Source organism: Papio anubis, chromosome 10, assembly GCF_008728515.1.
Source record: "Papio anubis isolate 15944 chromosome 10, Panubis1.0, whole genome shotgun sequence".
Taxonomy (NCBI): domain Eukaryota; kingdom Metazoa; phylum Chordata; class Mammalia; order Primates; family Cercopithecidae; genus Papio; species Papio anubis.
The window spans coordinates 79,887,472-79,908,607 of record NC_044985.1 but is presented as its reverse complement, the minus strand read 5'-3'; the positions used below and the strand labels follow the sequence as shown (position 1 = coordinate 79,908,607).

Sequence of the window (21,136 nt, the reverse complement as noted above, 5' to 3'; positions counted from 1 at the left end):
CCTACAGACAATTTACATTGGGATAATTATTGAATTTTTAAAGATACCTTTTTTTTTCTTTTGAGACAGGGGGTCTCACTCTGTTGCCCAGGCTACAGTGTAGTGTCGCGATCACAGTTGACTGCAGCATCAACCTCCTGGGCTCAAGCCGTCCTCCTGCCTTAGCCTCCCAAGTAGCTGGGACTACAGGAGCACACCACCTTGCCCTGCTAATTGTTTTATGTTTATTTTATTTTTTCTTATAGAGATAGAGCCTTGCTATGTTGTGCAGGTTCATTTTGAATACCTGGGCTTAAGAGATCCTCCTGCTTCAGCCTCCCAAAGTGCTGGGATAACACTGGTAATTTGTTGCCATTCAACACCATGAGCCATTGCTCCTGGACACCTGATTAAAATAATTTATTGACACCACATAGTAATGGTCATTGAGAAGTCCTAATAGTAGACTCTGTCTCACTGGGAGAGCAGCAGTAATGGCTCTTAGAAGGTAGTTGAGAATAGCTCTTAAGATTTTGTTCAGGTTTGGAGTCAGAAAGACCTAGGTTTGAATTCTGGCTCTGCAATTTACCCACCAGCTGACTTTGAATGAGACATTAAACAATCCTCCAAGTTGTCATCCTCATCTGTAAAATGGGGATCGGAAATTCTAACTTCCAGCGTCTTTTTGAAGATTAAATGAAATAATATATGTATAAAGCATTTGGTACTGTGTAAGCATAGTAAGCATACAGCAAATTTAAATCAATATTATATTAGTAGTCTGCCCTTCACTTCTTTGTTCTATCAGAAGGACTCAGTTTAAAGTAATTTGCCCCTAAACTTACTCTAATTCTAAAAACCACTATTCCTGAAATTGATCATACGTATAAATGGAACCATGTGATTCTGTGGATATAATTTAAATGCAACTAGGATCTAGGATCTCTTTTCCTTTTGGGGGTGGGGAGCAGACGAAGTCTCGCTCTGTCGCCCAGGCTGGAGTGCGGTGGGCACAATCTCGGCTCACTGCAACATCTGCCTCCCAGGTTCAAGCAATTTTGTACCTCAGCCTCCTGAGTAGCCAGAACTACAGCAATGCACTACCACGCCCGGCTAATTTTTATATTTTCAGTAGAGCTGGGGTTTCACCATGTTGGCCAGGCTGGTCTTGAACTCCTGGCCTCAAGTGATCTGCCTACCTGGGCCTCCCAAAGTGTTGGAATTATAGGTGTGAGCCACTGTGCCTGGCCATCTTTAATTCAACCATTAATTTGTTTATAGGAGGGCTTTTTAGTGGTGCTGTCACACTGTTTCCTACAGCGAGCTTTACTCTAAAATCTTTTACATTTATGCAATAAAACCAGCCTTGACTGCTCCATGCCTGGACTGAGGACTGAGCCTTCTGGCTCGAGGTTTAGCCAGAAATTACTGAGGGCCAAAATATCATGGCAATATCATTAAGATAACGTTTTAGAAGCCATCCAAAAGTATATTAAAGTATCTTTCCAAGCAGCTAATTATATTGTAGGCCTAATAAGAGATTAGAGACTTTGTTCTTCAGGGCAGTAAGGAACACAGATTCTTAGAACCTGTCACCTATTCTATGACTTCTGCAAAAGAAATAAGTGCTAGTCATGTTTTATTTGGATGGATGTGCTAATTTATAGATCTACATATGCTTTTGAATTATATATCATGTATATATCTAATTTTCACATTTTTGATGCATGGAATCTCTTAACTATTAATGTCAACTTTAAGACAACTGGACAGTCAATCGCCTAAAATTTAAAAGGCCCAAAACAGGAACTCCAATAGCCAAAATTAGTTTAGGTTATTTTCATAGTATCACACTCAGATATTTGTTAAATTATTTTCCGATAAACATTGTTCTCTGATGTAACTTTGAAAGATTCCCCAAATTACACATACATTCATCCACTGGATGTTTCTCCAAAGCATTGTGGTTTTTTGCTAATAAGTGGTTCAATCATGTTTTTCAAGATGATTTTCTTACATGAGGAATAATCATGTTTTAGGTATATCTGTTTTACTGTTGATTTTTCCTGCATTCTGTTATATTTATGAAGAAAGCAATTCAGTAAAATGTCATTTTCCTTTAGTCATTAAACTTGGACTCTCTGTGGACCAAAGCAAAATATCAGTGCTGAAACCAGTCTCAGTGCCTTCCCTAACCCAAAAGAATAATAAATCCGCTTCTAAATCGTAGAGAACAATGAATTATTTATGATAGCACAAAGTAGTTTTTAATAAAATCTGCTTTTTACTTATATTTAAATAAATTGCCCAGTTACTGAATCAGAAGCATTTCTTACAAAGCAAACAAAATAAGCATCCCTTCTATGTTAATAATATGTTAATAATATGTTGGCAAGTTGATTTAGAACAACTTGCCAACAATACAAACAGAAAAAGGAGTGGGTCAACAGAAATCTAGTCTGGCTTTATTTTCAATAGATCATATTGTCTGTTGAAAAAGGAATAAATAATTGTGGAGCCTATCTAATAATATACTCAATAGTTTAAAATTATTGAGTGTTTCCTATATAATAGGCTCCAGGCTAAGTATTTCATTTGCATTCTATAATTATGTTTATTTTAACATGAGGAAACAGAGTTAAATAACTCTCTAAGTTCTTAGCATGCAGATAACTTGTATCTGTTTATGACAAACTTTGTCCCTACGCATGTGGCTAATTAATTTCACATATCTGGGTCCATAAGAATCATATGACCATAATGGACTTAAATTCCCATAACCTTTCAACTGCTTGACTGTATCTGTCAAGTCAGACAGTGCCCTGTGACTGTAATAAAGAGTGTGAATGATCAGTGCTGGTCCTCCTTTCTTGACATTATACCATTAGGGAAGTCAAAGCATTTCTCTAGAACTGCCTCAGGGCAGTTTTTAAAAACATGTATTTGTGAATGTGCCACTGAACTATATCTAGAGGAATCAGGATGTGCAGAGTCGGCAGTCCAGAGTTTTGTGGTTCTGAGCATTGGTCTTCTGGTTGTCTCCAAACACGTGCCCTTCTTTGACTTCACCAAAATGTTGGGTGGTTTCATGAGAATGTTTTCTGTGGGAATTCAGTCTTGAGACTTTGTTCATTGTCCTCAAATGATCTAGTAGAGTTGATCTTCTGGGGTGATTTCGTGCAGAGGAGGAAGTGGTTACACATATTGTGAGAGTCTGAGAGACAGCAGTAGCTGGAGACTTTTTCCTGAGCTTGTCACTGTATAGTTTAGGTTCTCGTTTTATGTTGTGAGTTTTCATGTTAAGAGATTGCCTTTTTACCTGCCTTTACGTTTCTCTCCAGTAGATTCTGTTTTAGTAAATAATTAGACATCAGCTTTCCAATTCTTTTTTTATTTCTCTGCCACAGCAAAAAAAAAAAAAAAAAAAAAAAAAAAGTAGATTGTTTATTCCAAACACCAGGTGGATTCTTAGGGGAAATTGTTAGGAGCCACATATGTTATTTTGGCCTAAATTAATCATGTCCCTGGTTTGTATTTTACTAAGCACTTATCAGGTAGACAGAAAAGTGTTTGGTACTTGGGGAACACAAAGATAAAGGAGGAACAACTGGGCACCATAGCTCACGCCTGTAATCCCAGCCACTTTGGGAGGCCAAGGTGGGTGGATCACTTGAGGTCAGGAGTTCACCTGGCCAACATATGAAACCTCGTTTCCCCTAAAAATACAAAAATTAGCCAGATGTGGTGGCGCATTCCTGTAATCCTAACTACACTGGAGGCTGAGGCAGGAGAATCACTTGAACTCAGGAGGCAGAGGTTGCAGTACGTCGATATTGAGTCTCTTCACTCCAGCCTGGGTGACACAGTGAGACTCCATCTCAAAAGAAAGATAAAGGAGAAAAGGCTTTTGCCCTCAAGAAACTTGTGTTTCAAAAGGAATTTAAGTTGTACCTCACTAGCCAAATCAGAAGGTGCACCCATAAAAGTGCTAGAATGTACTCTAAGGGGCACAGAGAGATAAATGTACCCATGTAGAGAGGACCAAATGACAATATGTTGTATTAATATAACCTTAATCTTCATTATATACCACTAAGGTTGAATTGAATTTATTTGTTAAGGAAGAAGCCAGGCTAATGCAGTAAGTAACTCACTTCTATAATCCCAGCAGTTTGGGAGGCTGAGGCAGGAGGATCACTTGAGGCCAGGAGTTCAAGACCAGCCCAGACAACATAGCAAGACCCTGTCTCTACAAAAATGTTTAAAAATTAGCCGGGTGTGGTGGTACATACCTGTAGTGCCACCTACTCAGGAGACTGAGGCAAGACGATCACTTGAGCCCAGGAGTTTGAAGCTGTAGTGAGCCATGATTGTACCACTGCACTCTAGGCTAGGCAACAGAGAGGACTGCCACAGATTCCTTCTAACTGTATACATTAATAAACTTGAATAAATATATTAAAGTAATTTTCAAATATTCCTCTAGTCATGATCAGTTGTCTTTAACAACATTTCTCAAACTTGTTATGTTATTCCAAACGCTGCGTGTACTCATGAAAATTTGTAGGAGTCACATCTGTTATTTTCCACTCTAAAAAGAAAAAGAAATATCGCAGACCTATAATGTTGACATTAATTGCTTTTATTTTAAACTTAAATATGTACAAATATAAAATATGTATAATAAAAGCTTACAGCTTTTATAAACTACAAAACCAAAAGACATACAAATTAAGTTAAAAACTAGAAAAAAATCAATAATATTTGAATTAATGTTATTAATGTGAGGATATTTTGTTTTGCAGAAGCCAGATCACCGATGTTGAGACCATTATCGGTGGAAAGACATATTTGTGCTTTTCTGTGCTTGTGTTTGACTTGATTCTTTTGATTTTGCATCTCTGGCCTAGCATGTGCCGCCTTGGAATTATCACAGTCATTGTTTTTCCTTCTTAACAAAAAGCTTATTTTTATCTACTGATTCATTGGTTTGATAAGCCAATTCATTTAATAATGTAACCCAAAATACAATACTGAAAGATAAAACATATCATTGAATGTGCCCTGGGATGAGTGGATTCTACCACCACTTTTCTATTTGCAAACTATTGCATAACTTTTGTTCTTAGAATAAGCCAGGGTATCTTTTATGCATTATTTAGCATGAATGCATAATTTTCTTTTTAAATCCATCTCTTTTGTTTTCTCTTTAGACTATGGTAATTTACATATACATTACTTAACCTCCCTTGATCGTTTTCATGATGCAAGTTAATACTGTAGAAGAAAAGGTTTTTCTAATTGGTAAGCGAAGTGTGCGTAAGTGGCAGATGGGGACTGGTGTTATTATCATGTTGAACATCAAGGCCCTGCCAGCCTAAGGGCAGCCAGGTGTGTTCACCGTCCCTTTAAAAGCTCATCTCTGATCACTTTGCACCAAGTGCCCTATAAATACAAACATGGGACCCAAAGTCATATGGCAAGATTCAGTCATAAATGTCATCCATCTCATCTAAAATATTATTATATTGTTTCATGTGCTTTGATCATCAAAGTGAAGACACAACATTTAAAAATTCTTGCAGAGCTTGAGCTGATGTATGCAAATTTCTGGTAGACCAAGGATGCCAGTTTGAGAATCACTGGTCTATAGCATATTGGGCAAATACCTGGTAACCAAGAAGCAGTTCCTTTGTTTTTCTCAGAAAAGATTGGTGACATTTCCGGGATGTCTGCTAACTTCTGTCTCTTCCTCAGCCTTGATCTGCTCTCTTTACAGGCAGTGAACTAATGCCTTCTTTGTTTCTACGTGAAAGGACTTAATAAATAACTGTTTAGACCAGGAGAAGGTATAAAGCCTAACCACAGTTCAATTAAGTGAACAGAAGAATTTAAATATTTTGACATCAAATGAGAATTACCTTTTGACTTTCTTCCACTGCACTGTAAGCTCCTTGAAAATGGACTTTCTCTTACTCCCCATTGGATTCCCAGTGTGTGGTACCATGACTGGCACACAGTAGGCACACAGAAAATGTTCACTGAAAGAATGAATCAATATCAACATAAGAAAGTACTTAGTGGTGTGATGTATATCAGACGACATGTTCCAGTGTCTGGTTCCTGGAAGAATATGACCCATAGCTTGTCCTTGTGATAAATTAGCTGGCCTGGTAGAAAACTGGTCTCAGCCTACCTCTCATATATTCTCACCTGAAAAATCAGACCAGTTGCCTTCACAACCTGCTAGTTTACATCTGGAAAGTGATGAAAACTTTCCCAGTTGGCATACTTCCTCTGGTGCCTTTGTCCTTTCTTTTTCTCACCCTATCATCCTTGTGACTCAAGAAGCGATGATGTTTTTCTTATTCACAGGAAACTTACAAGCCGCAGTCCAGGGCCTGATATCTACCATCACTCAACTCCTTCTGTGTAGCTCCAGTTAAGGAAGGAGGGGAGAGTGCTCAGCCTGTTTGTTTTTTGTCTTGTTCTATTTGCCTGGATTCACTGTGTTGATAGACAAAAGAGATAAGCTGCATATTTGTGGGAGACAGCTTTTGATTCTTCAAGATCAAAGCATAGTGTTACTGACCCTTATAAGAGTAGTTCTTTGGTTAAGTTATTATTCATTTTTCTTCAAGATAACTTTTCTCTGATTTAGCTTTTATTAGCCAACATTTACATCTCTTATCAGAAAAACCATTCACCAGAATGGGCCTGGGTTTCCATCACGTGTTTCAGATGTATATGATTCCAGCACTTGAGGGAAAATGTTCCGCCTGGTCAAGCCTTCACTGAAATAACCTTCAGCAGAGAGAGGCTGGCCTTCTGAGCACTCCTTTACATACATGCCTGCCACTAATTTCTAATAGTCTTAAAAAAAAAAAAAAAAAAAAAAAAGTAGTTAGCTGCTGGCAATAAAGTACAGAAATAAAAATTTGGCAAATACTAAAGATTAGCTGCTTCATCTATCATATAAAATGGATCTAGCCAGAAGAAACCAAGGACTGAACTCTGTTTGTCATACCTCGTAAGCTGTATGGCTAAGGGCAAATCCACTGACTTTTCTGTGCATTAGGGAATTTTTCATGTGAACACGAAACCTTGTCTTCCACCTCAGGGCCTTCAAGTCAGCAAGCAATCTTAAGAAAAAATCTTTGAAATTTGGAAATACAAAAATCAGTGGAACTTGGCCAGGCGTGGTGGCTCATGTCTGTGATCCCAGCATTTGAGAGGTCAAGGCAGACAGATCACATGAGGCCAGGAGTTTGAGACCAGCATAACGAACATGGAAAAACCCCATCTTCACCAAAAATACAAAAATTAGCTGGGCGTGGTGACGCATGCCTATAATCCCAGCTACTCAAATGTCTGAGGCAGGAGAATCGTTTGAACCCAGGAAGCAGAGGTTGCAGTGAGCCAAGATCACATCACTGCACTCCAGCCTGGGCGACTGAGTAAGGCCCTATCTCAAAACAAACAAAAAAATCGGTGGAACTTTGTGAAAATATCAAATGGAAAAACAAGTTGCTTTGTAGATAAGAACTAAATCTAAATAAACACTTGTATCAGTGATTGGTGTTTTACTTTGTGGTACAGGAATCAGAATACATTGTCCATAGCACTCAGAATAAAATTGCGTATTTGCATTATCCTCTATATTCCAATGAAATAGAATGATTTTAGTACCATAGTTTGTGTTTTTATTTTTTTCTTCACCTTATAAAAGTTAATATGGTGTGCTTTAAAATAGCACGATGTAAATAAGGGAAGAAAGCAACTAGGAAAAAAATTATTACAGTTGTATTCATTTAACAGATTGAAAATAGTGACATGATGATGACTCATCAAACAAAAAGAAAAAAAAACTGGTGTTATCACATTTATCTGTAACAAAATAGTGGTAGAAATAACTCACCTTGTTGTGTTTGACATATATAGGTATATGTACGTTTGTAGAGGTATGCACACAATCTATTTCACCAACTGTTGTAGCAAAGTATTTCAGTGTTTATTTTAAAAAGGCATATGCTTTTATACTGAATATATAATGCATAGATACTATCTGCTTCCAATTAGGAATGAGCTCATCACATGTAACTTAACAGTATGGCCTCAGGAAAATAGATGACTCTCCCAACACAACCCTTTTTTGGAACAGCAGGGGATCAGCCTAAGACTATCGCTAAGATTCAGGCCCACAGTCAGCTTTAACTCAAAGCAGACACTGATTTTATTGGTTGAATGGTATACTATTTATAGCAGTAGTTGGGCAGCAAAATGAGGAAGCCAGTGAAAGAATCTTTTTCCCCACAACTTTAGAACTGGGAGGTGTTGATGCTTACAGGATACCCCGGTTGAAGGCAAAGACCGTGTCTCTCTTGGATGTGTATTCCTAGGGTATCACACAGTAGCTGCCACATAATAGGTACCAAAAAACGTCATGACTATTATAAAAAATGCTCTTTACTACTGAGTTATAGCCTAAAGGTCTACCATATACATTTTGTGCTATTTCTTTTCTTGAATAGGGAGAAGATCCAATTTATCCGAACTGAAGGGACTCCAGGATTGGTGCGCCTTTCAAGCGATGCAGACCTCGTTATGTTGCTGAGGTATGTACATAACACTCACTCTTGATGCAGATGGTCTCCTGTCATCAGATATCATGGAATATTGTGGAAAATAATATGCCAATATTCTTAAATTATTCTTATTCTTTAGACTTGTGGAAATACGTTGAAGATTTAGGGCACTGATTGAGTGATCATTCACTTCAGGTTGCATTTGTTACACTGATATCTGTTTAATTTTCTTTTTACCCTGCTTGCAAGGGAGATGGTATTGGAAAAGGGAAAGGTTGTAATGAATAGAATCTGCCACTCACAGAATGGAACAGAAGGGTATCTGAATAAACCATCTACCGTTTACCCCTCAGTGTTTACCCCTTCTGTTATATATTCTTTCAAATGTTTTTCTCAAAATATGTTTTGTCCCCTTTTGCTGACTCAAGACATTATTTATTTACCTTGTGGTTTTGAGAGTGTAGATTGGGAAATCATATCAGAAAGTTGACATTTGGTCCATACTACTCACTGCCAACTTGATAGCCCTTCATAAAACTGACCAATTGTTTTTTGTTTTTTGTTTTTTCACCCCTCGATGGTTCAGCTTTGGTTTTAAATTTTAGAGTAGTTTAGAAAGGAAACTGGCAAGTTTTCAAAAGACTTTCTCATTTTTTTGTATTATCCCTCAAATGTAGGCAAGCCAAAGTAAAATAATGCTTTGCTCTACCCAGTGGTTGGGATGCTCATCCCTGTAACCTCCACAGAATTAAAGGGAACGTCATACTGAGCCTTTCAGGCAAGGTTCTGTTTATCCCTGAGTGCTAATAACCTCATTCAAGTATTCATGATTATCTTGACCCTGACCATTTCTAATTCACCATTCCATAGTTGCCCTATTTGTTGCTGTATTTCTGACTGCCCATGTGATTGTTGTCAGAAAGTTACTTTTTTTTTTCTTTTTTTGTGAGGCGGAGTCTCGCTCTGTTGCCCAGGTTGGAGTGCAGTGGCCCAATCTCAGCTCACTGCAAGCTCCACCTCCTGGGTTCACACCATTCTCCTGCCTCAGCCTCCTAAGTAGCTGGAACTACAGGCGCCCACCACCACGCCCGGCTAATTTTTTGTATTTTTAGTAGAGATGAGATTTCACTGTGTTAGCCAGGATGGTCTCCATCTCCTGACCTCATCATCCGCCCGCCTCAGCCTCCCAAAGTGCTGGGAGTACAGGCATGAGCTACGTTATTTTTCTTTATTTGTAGTCAAAGCATAATTCAAAGGGATGTCGTCACTTTCTATAATACTTCACTTCCGTTGACTCTGAATAGGACCTATGGTGGGGGTAGCTTCTCAACCTAGTGGGTGGCCTCTCTCCTGTGGTATTGAGCCAGTTCTGAAAGCTGCATATAATATGCTAGGTGGTCAGGAAGACTACTGGTCAATTAATATTAGAGTGTGATGTTTCTATCATGGTTTGGTTGGTGATAAAATAGTTTAACTTTCTGTTAACAGAATTCTGGCCAGGATATGCTCTTTTTCTTCATTATAGAAAGCTAAGGTTTTTTTCTTTTAAACTAAGAATTCTGCCTTTGGAATTAGTAAAAAAAGAAGTCATAAATATCACTCACCTATCCATAGTTAAATAACATTTAGATGGTATAGTCTTAAATTTATTATACTATAGCTTAGAATATTTGTATTTTGATAACACAACAGTTTGCATGAGTTTCTATGTGTTATGTAGTAGAATTCAAATGTATTTGAATTCAAATAATTCAGAACTCATTCATACATAAAGAGCAAGGCTGCATTTTCTCCTCTTTGGGAAAATAAGCAGGTTCTCTAAAGCTAATGGGCCTTTGGAGAAGTGTGAGAAATTTTCTTACATATAATAGTTCTATAATTATTGCATACAAATGATGTCATTAAATTCTAGACTTTTCATGTGGTTGATCACATGTGTTTATTATTTTAATAATAGTAAACAACACAATGTATTATATGGACATAAGTAATGTAATTAGTGATTATTGAAAAATTTGGGGTTTTATTCATGTCCTCAATTCTTTATTTTTTATTTATTTATTTATTTATTTAATTAATTTATTTTTTGAGATGGAGTCTCACTCTGTTGCCCAGGCTGGAGTGCAGTGGTGAGATCTCATCTCACTGCAACCTCCACCTTCCGAGTTCAAGCAATTCTCCTGCCTCTGCCTCTCGAGTAGCTAGGACTACAGGTGCATTGCACCACGCTTGGCTAATTTTTTGTATTTTAATAGAGATGGGGTTTCATCATGTTGCCCAGGCTGGTCACAAACTCCTGAGCTCGGGCAATCCACCTGCCTCAGCCTCCCAAAGTGTTAGGATTACAGATGTGAGCTACAGCACCCAGCCCTTTATTTTTTATTTTACTTTGAAATTGGAACAATTTGAATTAGTGACTACAAACTTCAGTCAGCATACTTGTCACTTACATAATGGAAGCCTTTGTATCTATTTTAATGTTTTGTCTAGTTTCTTAAAAAGGAAAATCACTCCTGGTACAAATTGACTTGATTATCAGTAAGCTGCAATGTAGAGATAGTATTGCTCTAGGACATTATTCAGTTCAAAATAAACCCATGTAAAGTTATTTTCCACTCAGGTTATTTTAAAATCCAATAATTTTTAAATGACCTTGTTGAATTTGTTATTGATTTTTCTATTTCATGTATCTTTTCACTAATTCAATTCATGTAAAAAATATACCTGTATCAGAGCTCATATAAGAAATGATTGATAAATTTGGCTACATAAATATTTTTAAATGGATATAATGAAAGATACCACATATAAAGGCATAGAGAAAGAAAATCAGCTGGAAGAGTAGGTTTATAACACGTAAAAAAAACAGATCAGCCGGTCACAGTGGCTCATGCCTGTAATCCCAGCACTTTGGGAGGCTGAGGCAGGCGGATCATGAGTCAGGAGATCGAGACCACTCTGGCTAACTTGGTGAAACCCCATCTCTACTTAAAATATATATATATATATATGTGTGTGTGTGTGTGTGTGTGTGTGTATATATATATAGAGAGAGAGAGAGAGAGTAGCTGAGCATGGTGGCTCACACCTGTAGTCCCAGCTACTTGAGAGGCTGAGGCAGGAGAATCACTTGAACCCAGGACGTGGAGGTTGCAGTGAGCCAACATCACGCCACTGTGCTCCAGCATTGCAACAGAGCTAGACTCTGTCTCGGAAAAAAAAAAAAAAAAAAAAAAAAACCAGAAAGAAAGAAAGAAAGAAAAGAGAGAAAACCAGATTGTGGATACATAAAGAAGGCCTTTAAAAGAAGAGAACCCAATAGAAAAATGGATAAAGGATATGAAAAGGCATAGAAATGGAAGTGTGAATAGCCAATAAACCCATGGAAAGATGCTAGTAATTATAAGTGTAGTTTCAAATAATGAGATACCATTTCACACTATTAGATTTGTAAAAGTCTAAAAGTCTGAAATACCTAACGATACATAAGAACTCTTGTTTGGCTGGGCTTAGTGGCATTGCAGTTTCTACAGACTTGTTGGAGTACAAATTGACACTGTCTTGTACAGCTAAATAGAGCTCAGGTCTCTGGTTACTCTCTTTTAGGAGAATATCATAAACAGACATTTCAATATGGAGAAGAAAGAAGACAATTAAATGGTCTAAGATCCAAATCCTCACGTTTGAAAAATAGTAGCCAGGGTAAACAAGAGAGCTAATTATTTTGTGATTGTAGTTATTTAGGAGGTGTTTTGTTTTATTTTGCTTTTAATTATCCAGTTAAATCCTAAGCCCTTCGAAGGCTGAGACCCTATTGTTTATTTATTGGAATGAGGATATATAACATACTTTGTGTATTTATGATGAGTTCTCAATAAACATTTTCTATTTTGTGTTGGAATCCTGTTTCCAAATCTGAAAACCCAGGTATGATTTTCAAACAAACATGTACATTCAAACTTATATATTGAAATAGTAAAATAAAATCACGTTGTCCAAAGTTGGTAGGAACACAGTCAAATAGCCGCAGGGTTCACAAAAAGTACCACAGCCAGCCATTTTGTCCCAAGAATTACCTGCAAGAGAAAGGGGGTAGGTGCTCTCTTTGGGAGGTAAACCGGATCTTGGATGGAATATTCTACCCTGTTGGGATTTAGGCTTTTCAGCACTACTTTGGCTGAAGGACCCATGTTGCTTCTTGTCTTTCCCCAGCTTATTTGAAGAAGAGATAATGTCATATGTGCCTCCACATGCCTTACTCTACCCCAGCTACTGTCAGTCCCCACGTGGCTCTCCCGTGTCATCTCCTCAGAACTCACCAGGTGAGTCCATCTGCTGCTCGCAGTGAATTCTCTGAGGAGTGAACCTTCAAGCCAGACGTTCTCTCCTCCCTAAAGACAGGACAGGAAGGGAACACTTCAGGTACATCTTTGGTGTTAGCATAGATACATGTGTGTATTTCCTGTCTCTTAAGAGTGGCTTATTTCCATGAGGATTCATTTTGACAAAGAGATAATGAATAGGAGGATTAGTGGTATGACATACTCAGATATAGAATTTACTTTTCATGATGTTATGTCATACAATATCAGGACACAAAATATTAGGTTGCTTTTTGACTTTAGAAAGTTCTAGTGAAGAGAACTTTTTTGATATACAATGAAGATAAAGTCTCCACTCTCAAGAAATAATATGGAATTGAAATTATTCAGTTTAATAGACTTGGACATTCTTTCCTACAGTATTCATTAATTGCATTAGATAGAACAGAGATGGATTGGCAAATAGAACATGTTGATAGGTAAACTGAAATGTGTACATTCAATCTCTTTTTGAAAGAGATAGGCATGAATGAGTGAGTGAGTAGGTGGATGAGCAAATGGTAGAAAATGCAGCTTGGCAAATAAGCTTTGAAAATGAAGGCAGTCATGATGTTGACAGAATATCAGCTGTATATATGTCCTTATTATAGGCAATGCATTGTTCACACTTTAACAGCTATCAGAATTGAAAACGATTTCAGTAGAAATGCAAACTCCATATGTGTCACTAAGCTGCTGTATGTTCTTTGGTATATATAACATGTGTTTTCACATACTGCAATGATAATAAAGCTGCAGCCTGATTGGATACTGCAAACAGGAAAAGATCTATTAATTTGTTCATTTAACACAGATTTATGGAGCATCCAACTATGATCCAAGCACTGAATTAGACTCTAGGACTACAGAGATGAATAATGTAGTTTCTTCCTTTGAAGAATTCATGGTGTGGCAGTGAGTCAACAAATGACTCTGTGAAGCTCTGTAGTTAGTCCTGTAATGAAGAAATGTATGAGAACACAGCTGTGGGAGCAATTATTCTTTCAGGGCTGGGGATGGGGTATTTGGGGAAGTATGAAGTGGAGCCTTGAAGGATGATGAATAGGAGTTTACCAGGTGGACCAAAGAAAGAAGGGCATTCTAGTGAAGAGGGTAATGTGTTGGGCCATTCTTGTGTAAGTATAAAGAAAACCTGAGGCTGGGTAATTTATAAAGAAAAGAGGTTTCATTGGCTTATGGTTTTGCAGACTGTGCAAGTATGGTGCCAGCATTTGCTTGACTTCTGTTGAGGGCCTTAGGAAACTTCCACTCATGTCAGAAGGTGATGGAGAGCCAGCATGTCACATGGTGAGAGTGGGAGCCAGAGAGAGCAGCGAGGAGGTATCGCACCTTTAAACAATCAGATCTCCTGTGAGGTCACTCATCACCAAGGGAGTGGTGCTAAGCCATTCATGAGGAATCTGCCCTTATGATCCAAACACCCCCTACAAGGCCCTACTTCTGACACTGGGGATTATGTTTAAACATGAGATTTAGAGGGAACAAACATCCAAAAAAACCATATCAGGTAGCATAAGCTAAGCCATAGAAGCATGCAAGTAGTGTAGGAAATAGATACATGTGTAGTTAATAGATACAAGGGAAGGGAAGTTCTCAAAGCTCAGTTTGGAAAGGTAGGCTAGGGCTGGTTGGTCATTGAAGCATCGTTATTATTATTATCATTATTATTATTATTTTGAATCAGAGTCTCACTTCTTCGCCCAGGCTGGAGTGCAGTGGCGTGATCTTGGTTCACTGCAACCTCCGCCTCCCAGGTTCAAGCAATTCTCCTGCCTCAGCCTCCCCAGTAGCTGGGATTACAAACACGTGCCACCATGCCCATCAAATTTTTGTATTTTTAATAGAGACTGGATTTCACCATGTTGGCCAGGCCGGTCTCAAACTCCTGACTTCAAGTGATCTGCCCACCTCGGCCTCCCAAAGTGTGTGAGCCACCATATCCAGCCAACCTTATTCTATAGTCCATGTGAAGCCACTGAAAATGTATAAGCAGAGGAATACAAATAATATCCTGTTTTTCAAAGATCAGTCAGTCTGGTGGCAATTGGGAGGATAAATTAGAAAATGAGAGACTGGAGACAGATTCTCAGAGAGGCTGTTTCATTAGCCAAAGTAACATGATGAAAGACTGGCCTAGGCAGTGGAGATGGAGACCCGGGAACGAATTGAAGGGATATGTAGGATGCAGAGACATCAGGACTTTGAGTAGAGGTAGGGAAGAGTCAAGGAAGATTCAAAGGCCCTCACTACGTAGGCTACCAGGCAGATGGTAGCACCCTCTGCCAAGAAGGCGAAATAGTTAGACTCAAATGGGAAGATTGAATGAGTTTGGTGTTGGACAAGTTTTATTGAGAAATCTTTGGGCCGTCAATGGCAGATTCCCAAAGACAGCTGGAAATGGCAGCCATGTCGCACAGGGGAGGTTGAAAACAAGGAGTTCAGTGTACTGGTGGCAACTGAAACCTAGAGTATAGATTAGAGCAATTGGGGAGAAAGTCATTGAAAAGGAGAGGAAATAGTAGGTGATGACATGAGAAACTTCAATATTTAAGGGATGAGCTGAGACAGAGGAGCAAGTGAAAGAAAGAGAGCCAACAGATGTTGAATAGAGTTAGGAAAGTCTTTTCAGGGGAGCCAGGTTTCACAGAGGAGTGGTCAGTAGAGCCATATGCTCAAAGGGCTCAGGAAGTACCAGCTACTCATGGGGGCTGAGGTGGGAGGGTTGCTTGGGCTCAGAAGGTTGAGGCTGCGGTGAGCCATGATCACGCCACTGCACTCCAGCCTGGGCAACAGAGTGAGACCCTGTCTCAAAAGAGGGGTGGGGCATCTGAAAAGGATGAGATCTGAAAAGAGGCCTCATTTCGATTTGAAAATCATGATGTTATAAATGGTCTTTGCCAAAGAGATTCTGTGAAGTAATAGGTTATAAACCGGATCTTGATTGGTGACAGATGATACAGGATCTGAAGCAGAAGTCAAATGCTCTTTTCATGAAATCTGGAGGTGAAAAGAAAGCAAAATAGAACAGTAGTTAGGAGAAGAGAGAGGGAAGGGATTTTAGGTTGGGAAGTTGAGCATACGTGTGCAGAGGACACAGGACGTGAGTGGAAGGAAAGTGGTTTGTGGAATAAGGCAGGCTCATGGACAGCATGACACTGAAGGCAGAAACACAGGCCAACTTTGAAACAAAATAGGGATACCTGTTTTGATGGCACAGGTTGAAAGGAAATGTATGACACTACAGGTAGGTTTAAAGGTTTAGGGGAAACCTTCATGAAATTCCCAACTGGCCTCATTCTTTTACCAGCTATCTGACTTTGGGCAGGGTACCTCCTTCCCTGAGCCTGGATTTCTTTTTCTGTAAAATAGGGATAATAATAATTACCTCACCTCTCATGATTATTTTTGGAGAACACTTTGGTTGGTGCTTGGAACATAACAAGTAGCCAATAAAGGTTAATGTGTTTTCTTTCATTTTTTCTGGAAATTTGATTCTGAGAAGTATAGGTTGTTCACATTTGAACCATTAATAACTGGAACAAACAGACGCTGATTTGCAGAGCTGTCTGCTTAGATACTTAATCATTCAGAGTGGTCTTTGTCTTAGTAAGAGCCTATGCTGGGGTTTAAAGTGGACCATCCCTTTACCTATGTTTTATGGTTAAAGACGTGAAGCCATGTGGATTGTTGCTTGTGCCAGTCAAGGCTGTCCTTTTCCAGGCCTTTTGTGTGGCCTGTCTTCACTGAAGAAAAGGTAGATCACCAGATGCTGCCCCTTCCATGCCCTTTAAAGGCATGCATTGAAGACTATACACATTCTTCAAGACTGTATGAGCGTTCTAAATGTGGCTAAGTTTACTTCCTCATTTAGCATCGCAAATGCACATGAGTAATCCTTGGTGACAATCAAATCCATTCTAGAAACTTACATTTAGAGTTAAACATTTTCCAAAGACATGTGTAACCCAAATATATCTAAATTGCTAGCAGTGTTTGTGGTGGTTTTAATTTTCAGGAAGAATCATCTCCATATTTTTGGCCTACTCTGTTTCAGTGGGCTTTGTTTGATCTTGAAACTGGGTTGTACGGCCTGATATCAATGGAAGTCACTATAACAAATTCCACATGATACCAGGGCAGGCCTACCTAACCTCATTTCCCCTCTGGAGGCATCTTCTGTTTCTTTGAATAAAATAGCTTCTCCTTCTACCAGTATTCCTGAAGGTTTTGTGAAAGCAACATTTCAAACAGATTTTTTGAAGTGGTCTGATCCTCCTTGTGACTATAATTTCACCCCTTTTAGTGGTATGAGAATAATATCGTGAAAATTATGACAGTAATAAATTTTAATGATCTTCATTGAGAATTCCTAGGAACCTGGTAAACTTTCCACACTTTTCCTCATTCCAAGCACATTGACATGTATTTTCAAGTGCAGAAGAGAGAGGGGCTTTGGAAACTTTGACTCACTGCTTTTTGCAGCTGTTAGAGTGCTCACCAAAATTTGTCAAAATTTTGGAATGTGAAGGTTTGTTTTTCTAGGACCATTATAATGCCAATCCCAACCTCAGTGATGCCAGAAGGAAAAGATCTTTCCAAACACCATGTGGCTTATTATGCCAAATATGGGACCCAGAAGTTTATATAAGCTGCACATTTCTAGGAAATTAAATGCAGTAATACCTAATTTATCTGATATTATTGGAGATGTGCTCTCTTATGTGGATTTTCCAGGTAACCAAAGCTATGATTTTAACTGTATGAGAAGTTGTTTAACCGACTATTTACTGAAACTCTTTCATAAATGTATTATATTTCTCTTTACTTTCCTATACACAGCACATTGAGGATATTTCATGGTTTGGGGGAATCATTGTGCCCATGAATCATGATGCAGAGCTCTTGTTACTTGACTAGAGCTGGACTCCCTGGAAACTAGCACCAGCAGAAAGTCACCCTCAACAGAAGTAAAACACTCAGAGAGCACAGAAGAGCCTTGGGGGTCTTTACTAAAGGTTGTCTTGAGGGGATGGGTTGTGAGAGGGAATTATTTCTCCCAACACATTGTGTACCCTTAATGATCTTCGTTTTCTCTCTCCCACCACAAAGACTTAGCATTTTACCAGCTGTTTATGTCATCTTCTCCTCTTTTCACAATTCCTCTTCTCTGCTCATTCTCTCCTTTTTTCCTTCCTCCCTCTCTATTCCTCTCTGTCTCTCTCTCTCTCTCTCTCTGTCTCTCTCTCATCTGTCCTCTTCCTTTCCCCACCTTTCCTATAGTCCCTGAAATAGCTTTAGACCTGTTTTTAGAAAAGGTGTTTGATCCCTTCCCTTGACTCAGCCCTACAAAGATGATATAGGAACCAAATTGCACAAATGAAGGATGCTCCCTGGGTGGTTAGGGATGGGGAAATTGTGATCCCAGAGACCAAAAGAAAGCCCCAGACACTGTCTCTATCATAATATAGAGACTTAACTTTTTGTTGTTGTTAGTCTCCCTTGTCCTCACCCATAGAGCTGTCAGAGGGTGCCTGTTATTGGCAGACACTTTACATTTCCCTTTAATAAATCACTTCCCTGCCAAGATCTCTGTCAAGGTTTGAGAAGTCAGAGCATTAAGTTATTTTCAATAAATGGTATGTACATGAGCATCAGCAAGCTCCAAGAAATGACCTGAGGGCCTTTTACTACTCAGAGAATAAAGCAAAAATGCCAGGTCTTCAGTGCTTGTGCTTTGTGCCAGGGATTTGGACGTGTTTTTTCTTAAGTTCCAGTGTTGAGCTATGTTCCAGAAGATGGAACCTTCCAGAAATTATTGTAGTGCTTGATGTTTTGTTTTCATTCACTCACAGGGCATTTGTTTTAAATGTCATAGGGATTTTTTGAAAGTGAAGCAGGAAAGAGGTAAGCTTCTGAGCTGTCCCAGGACAGCATGGAGCCATGCTGGATCAGGCTAAGATCCAGCCCCTGTCCAATGTGGAGAACCAGTGCTAGTCATCAGAACAATGCAGGTTCTGGGTCACACACCCAGAATCAAAAAAGACTGAGACTGCCTGGGAGTTGGATGCCAAGCTATTTCTAGTGTCTTCTGAAATATTTTGTCAGATAGAATTCTTTAGTTTGTATATGATTATGCAATTTTGTAACAGTATATGAAAATAGGGTAATACAATATAGAAGTTTTTTTAGACCTGCCTGCAATGACAAAGCAAAAACTCCCCAGTGTCTGTTACTGAAATTTTTTCCTGCACAGTATTAGCAAAATGCTGACTCTCCATGAAGTCAGCCCTTCATTTGATCACTTTCTAGATATAACTATGGATCTTTTGTATCTGATTTTCTTTACGACCATAAAGACCATGAAATTCCTCTGTCTTATAAAGTATTATAACCTAGAACTTCACTTACAGTTGTAGTTCCCATACAATTTTACTACCTCAATCTTCCAAGAACATTTTGTATTTCCAAAGTGGAAGTAACATCCTTCCTGCTCTGGAATTTCTTGGCAATTATACCTCACTTTTATTAAGAATTTGACAAAGGCCAACAGCATAATTTACTGTAATTTTATTTATTTATTTATTTTGAGATGGAGTCTCGTTCCGTTGCCAGGCTGGAGTGCAGTTGTGCAATGTCAGCTCGCTGCAACCTCTGCCTCCCGGGTTCAAGTGATTCTTCTGCCTCAGCCTCCCAAGTAGCTGGGACTACAAGCACATCCAGCTAATTTTTGTATTTTTAGTAGAGACGGAGTTTCACCACGTTGGCCAGGATGGTCTCGATCTCCTCACCTCGTGATCTGCCCACCTCGGCCTCCCAAAGTGCTGGGATTACAGGCGTGAGCCACTGTGCCTGGCCAATTTACTGTAATTTTAAAATGAAGTAATGTGTAAATGACTTTTTTCATAATGGAACTATGAGCAAAAGAATTTTTGCATTTAACAATTGTTGTCTCAGAGTTTTTATAATTAAATCCCTTTACCTAGAGTATAAACAGAATCAGAGCTAATTTTTATTGTGTCTGTATTGATATTGATGGAATGCGTTATGGCATTTCCCACATCCTTTTAAGCATCTCAAATTATACAGGAGTAGTTACTGTCTGTGCTGTTTTTCAAAGTAATCAGCTCTTAAAAAAGCATGTTTCTTGGCCAGGCGCAGTGGCTCACGCCTGTAATCCCAGCACTTTGGGAGGCCAAGGCGGGTAGATCACGAGGTCAGGCGATCGAGATCATCCTGGCTAACACGATGAAACCCCGTCTCTGTTAAAAAAATACAAAAAATTAGCCAGGCGTGGTGGCGGGCGCCCGTAGTCCCAGCCACTCTGGAGGCTGAGGCAGGAGAATGGCGTGAACCCGGGAGGTGGAGTTTGCAGTGAGCCGAGATCGCGCCACTGCACTCCAGCCTGGGCGACAGAGCGAGACTCCGTCTAAAAAAAAAAAAAAAAAAATGTTTGTTTTGTGTCTTAAAAGATTTTCATTCAGTTCTTCGTCCTTCATTTTTCTCTTTCTTGTCAATGATCTTGCTCTTGAAAGTTGATTCATTACAGCTGCGTTCTGCACTGTCTGGGTTTTCTAGTCTGCAGTTTCTCAGACTGGAGCACTGACACCGTGACTGTGCCGCCCCTGAGTGGACTTGAACTGCACTGTCCTATTCCTCATCCATCTAGGACAGCAGCCTTGTGTTCATGCAGATAATGTTCCTTTGTATTGCAAATGATGCCTTTTGGTACACAGGAAACATTTGCCCTGTCTTAGTCCTTGGATGCTGCCCATGTGTTTCATTGGTGATGTTTGACCTTCCAGTGAGGGAACAGTGGTTCTCAGCCATAGCTACACGCTGGAATCATCTGGACAGCTGTGTTTAACACTCATGCCTGGGTCCCACCCCACATTCTGGGTCTTTACACATTTTGATGTAATGCGTCTTGGGTGTGGCCTGGACATTGGAATTTTTAAAAGCTTCCTAAGGGATTCTAATGTGCAGTCAAGATTGAGAACCCCTGCCTAGAAGTCTGCTCTGCCTCCCAGATCTTTAAAGTCAAGCTTATTTGCTTGCTTTCTGACATAACTCAGCTCTTTGCCTAACTATACAAACAGATCTCCAGACAGACTGTTGGTCAATAGCCAGTTTTGTATAGATTCATTACTAAAATCTCAACTCATTTCCCCATCTTTAGTATTCACCTCTATG

The 21,136-nt window shown here is 39.1% G+C and overlaps 1 protein-coding gene across 8 annotated transcripts in view; it reads left to right on the top strand.

Annotated features, from left to right (window-relative positions):
- Nucleotides 1-21,136, top strand: part of HECW2 (HECT, C2 and WW domain containing E3 ubiquitin protein ligase 2) — a 390,676-nt gene that overhangs the window by 323,925 nt on the left and 45,615 nt on the right. For all 8 annotated transcript variants that reach the window (XM_017946735.3, XM_017946736.3, XM_021923821.2 and 5 more), the window contains 2 exons: nt 8,511-8,594; nt 12,777-12,886. In XM_017946735.3, coding sequence (XP_017802224.1) covers nt 8,511-8,594; nt 12,777-12,886 — 194 coding nt within the window. The remainder of the gene's footprint in view (nt 1-8,510; nt 8,595-12,776; nt 12,887-21,136) is intronic.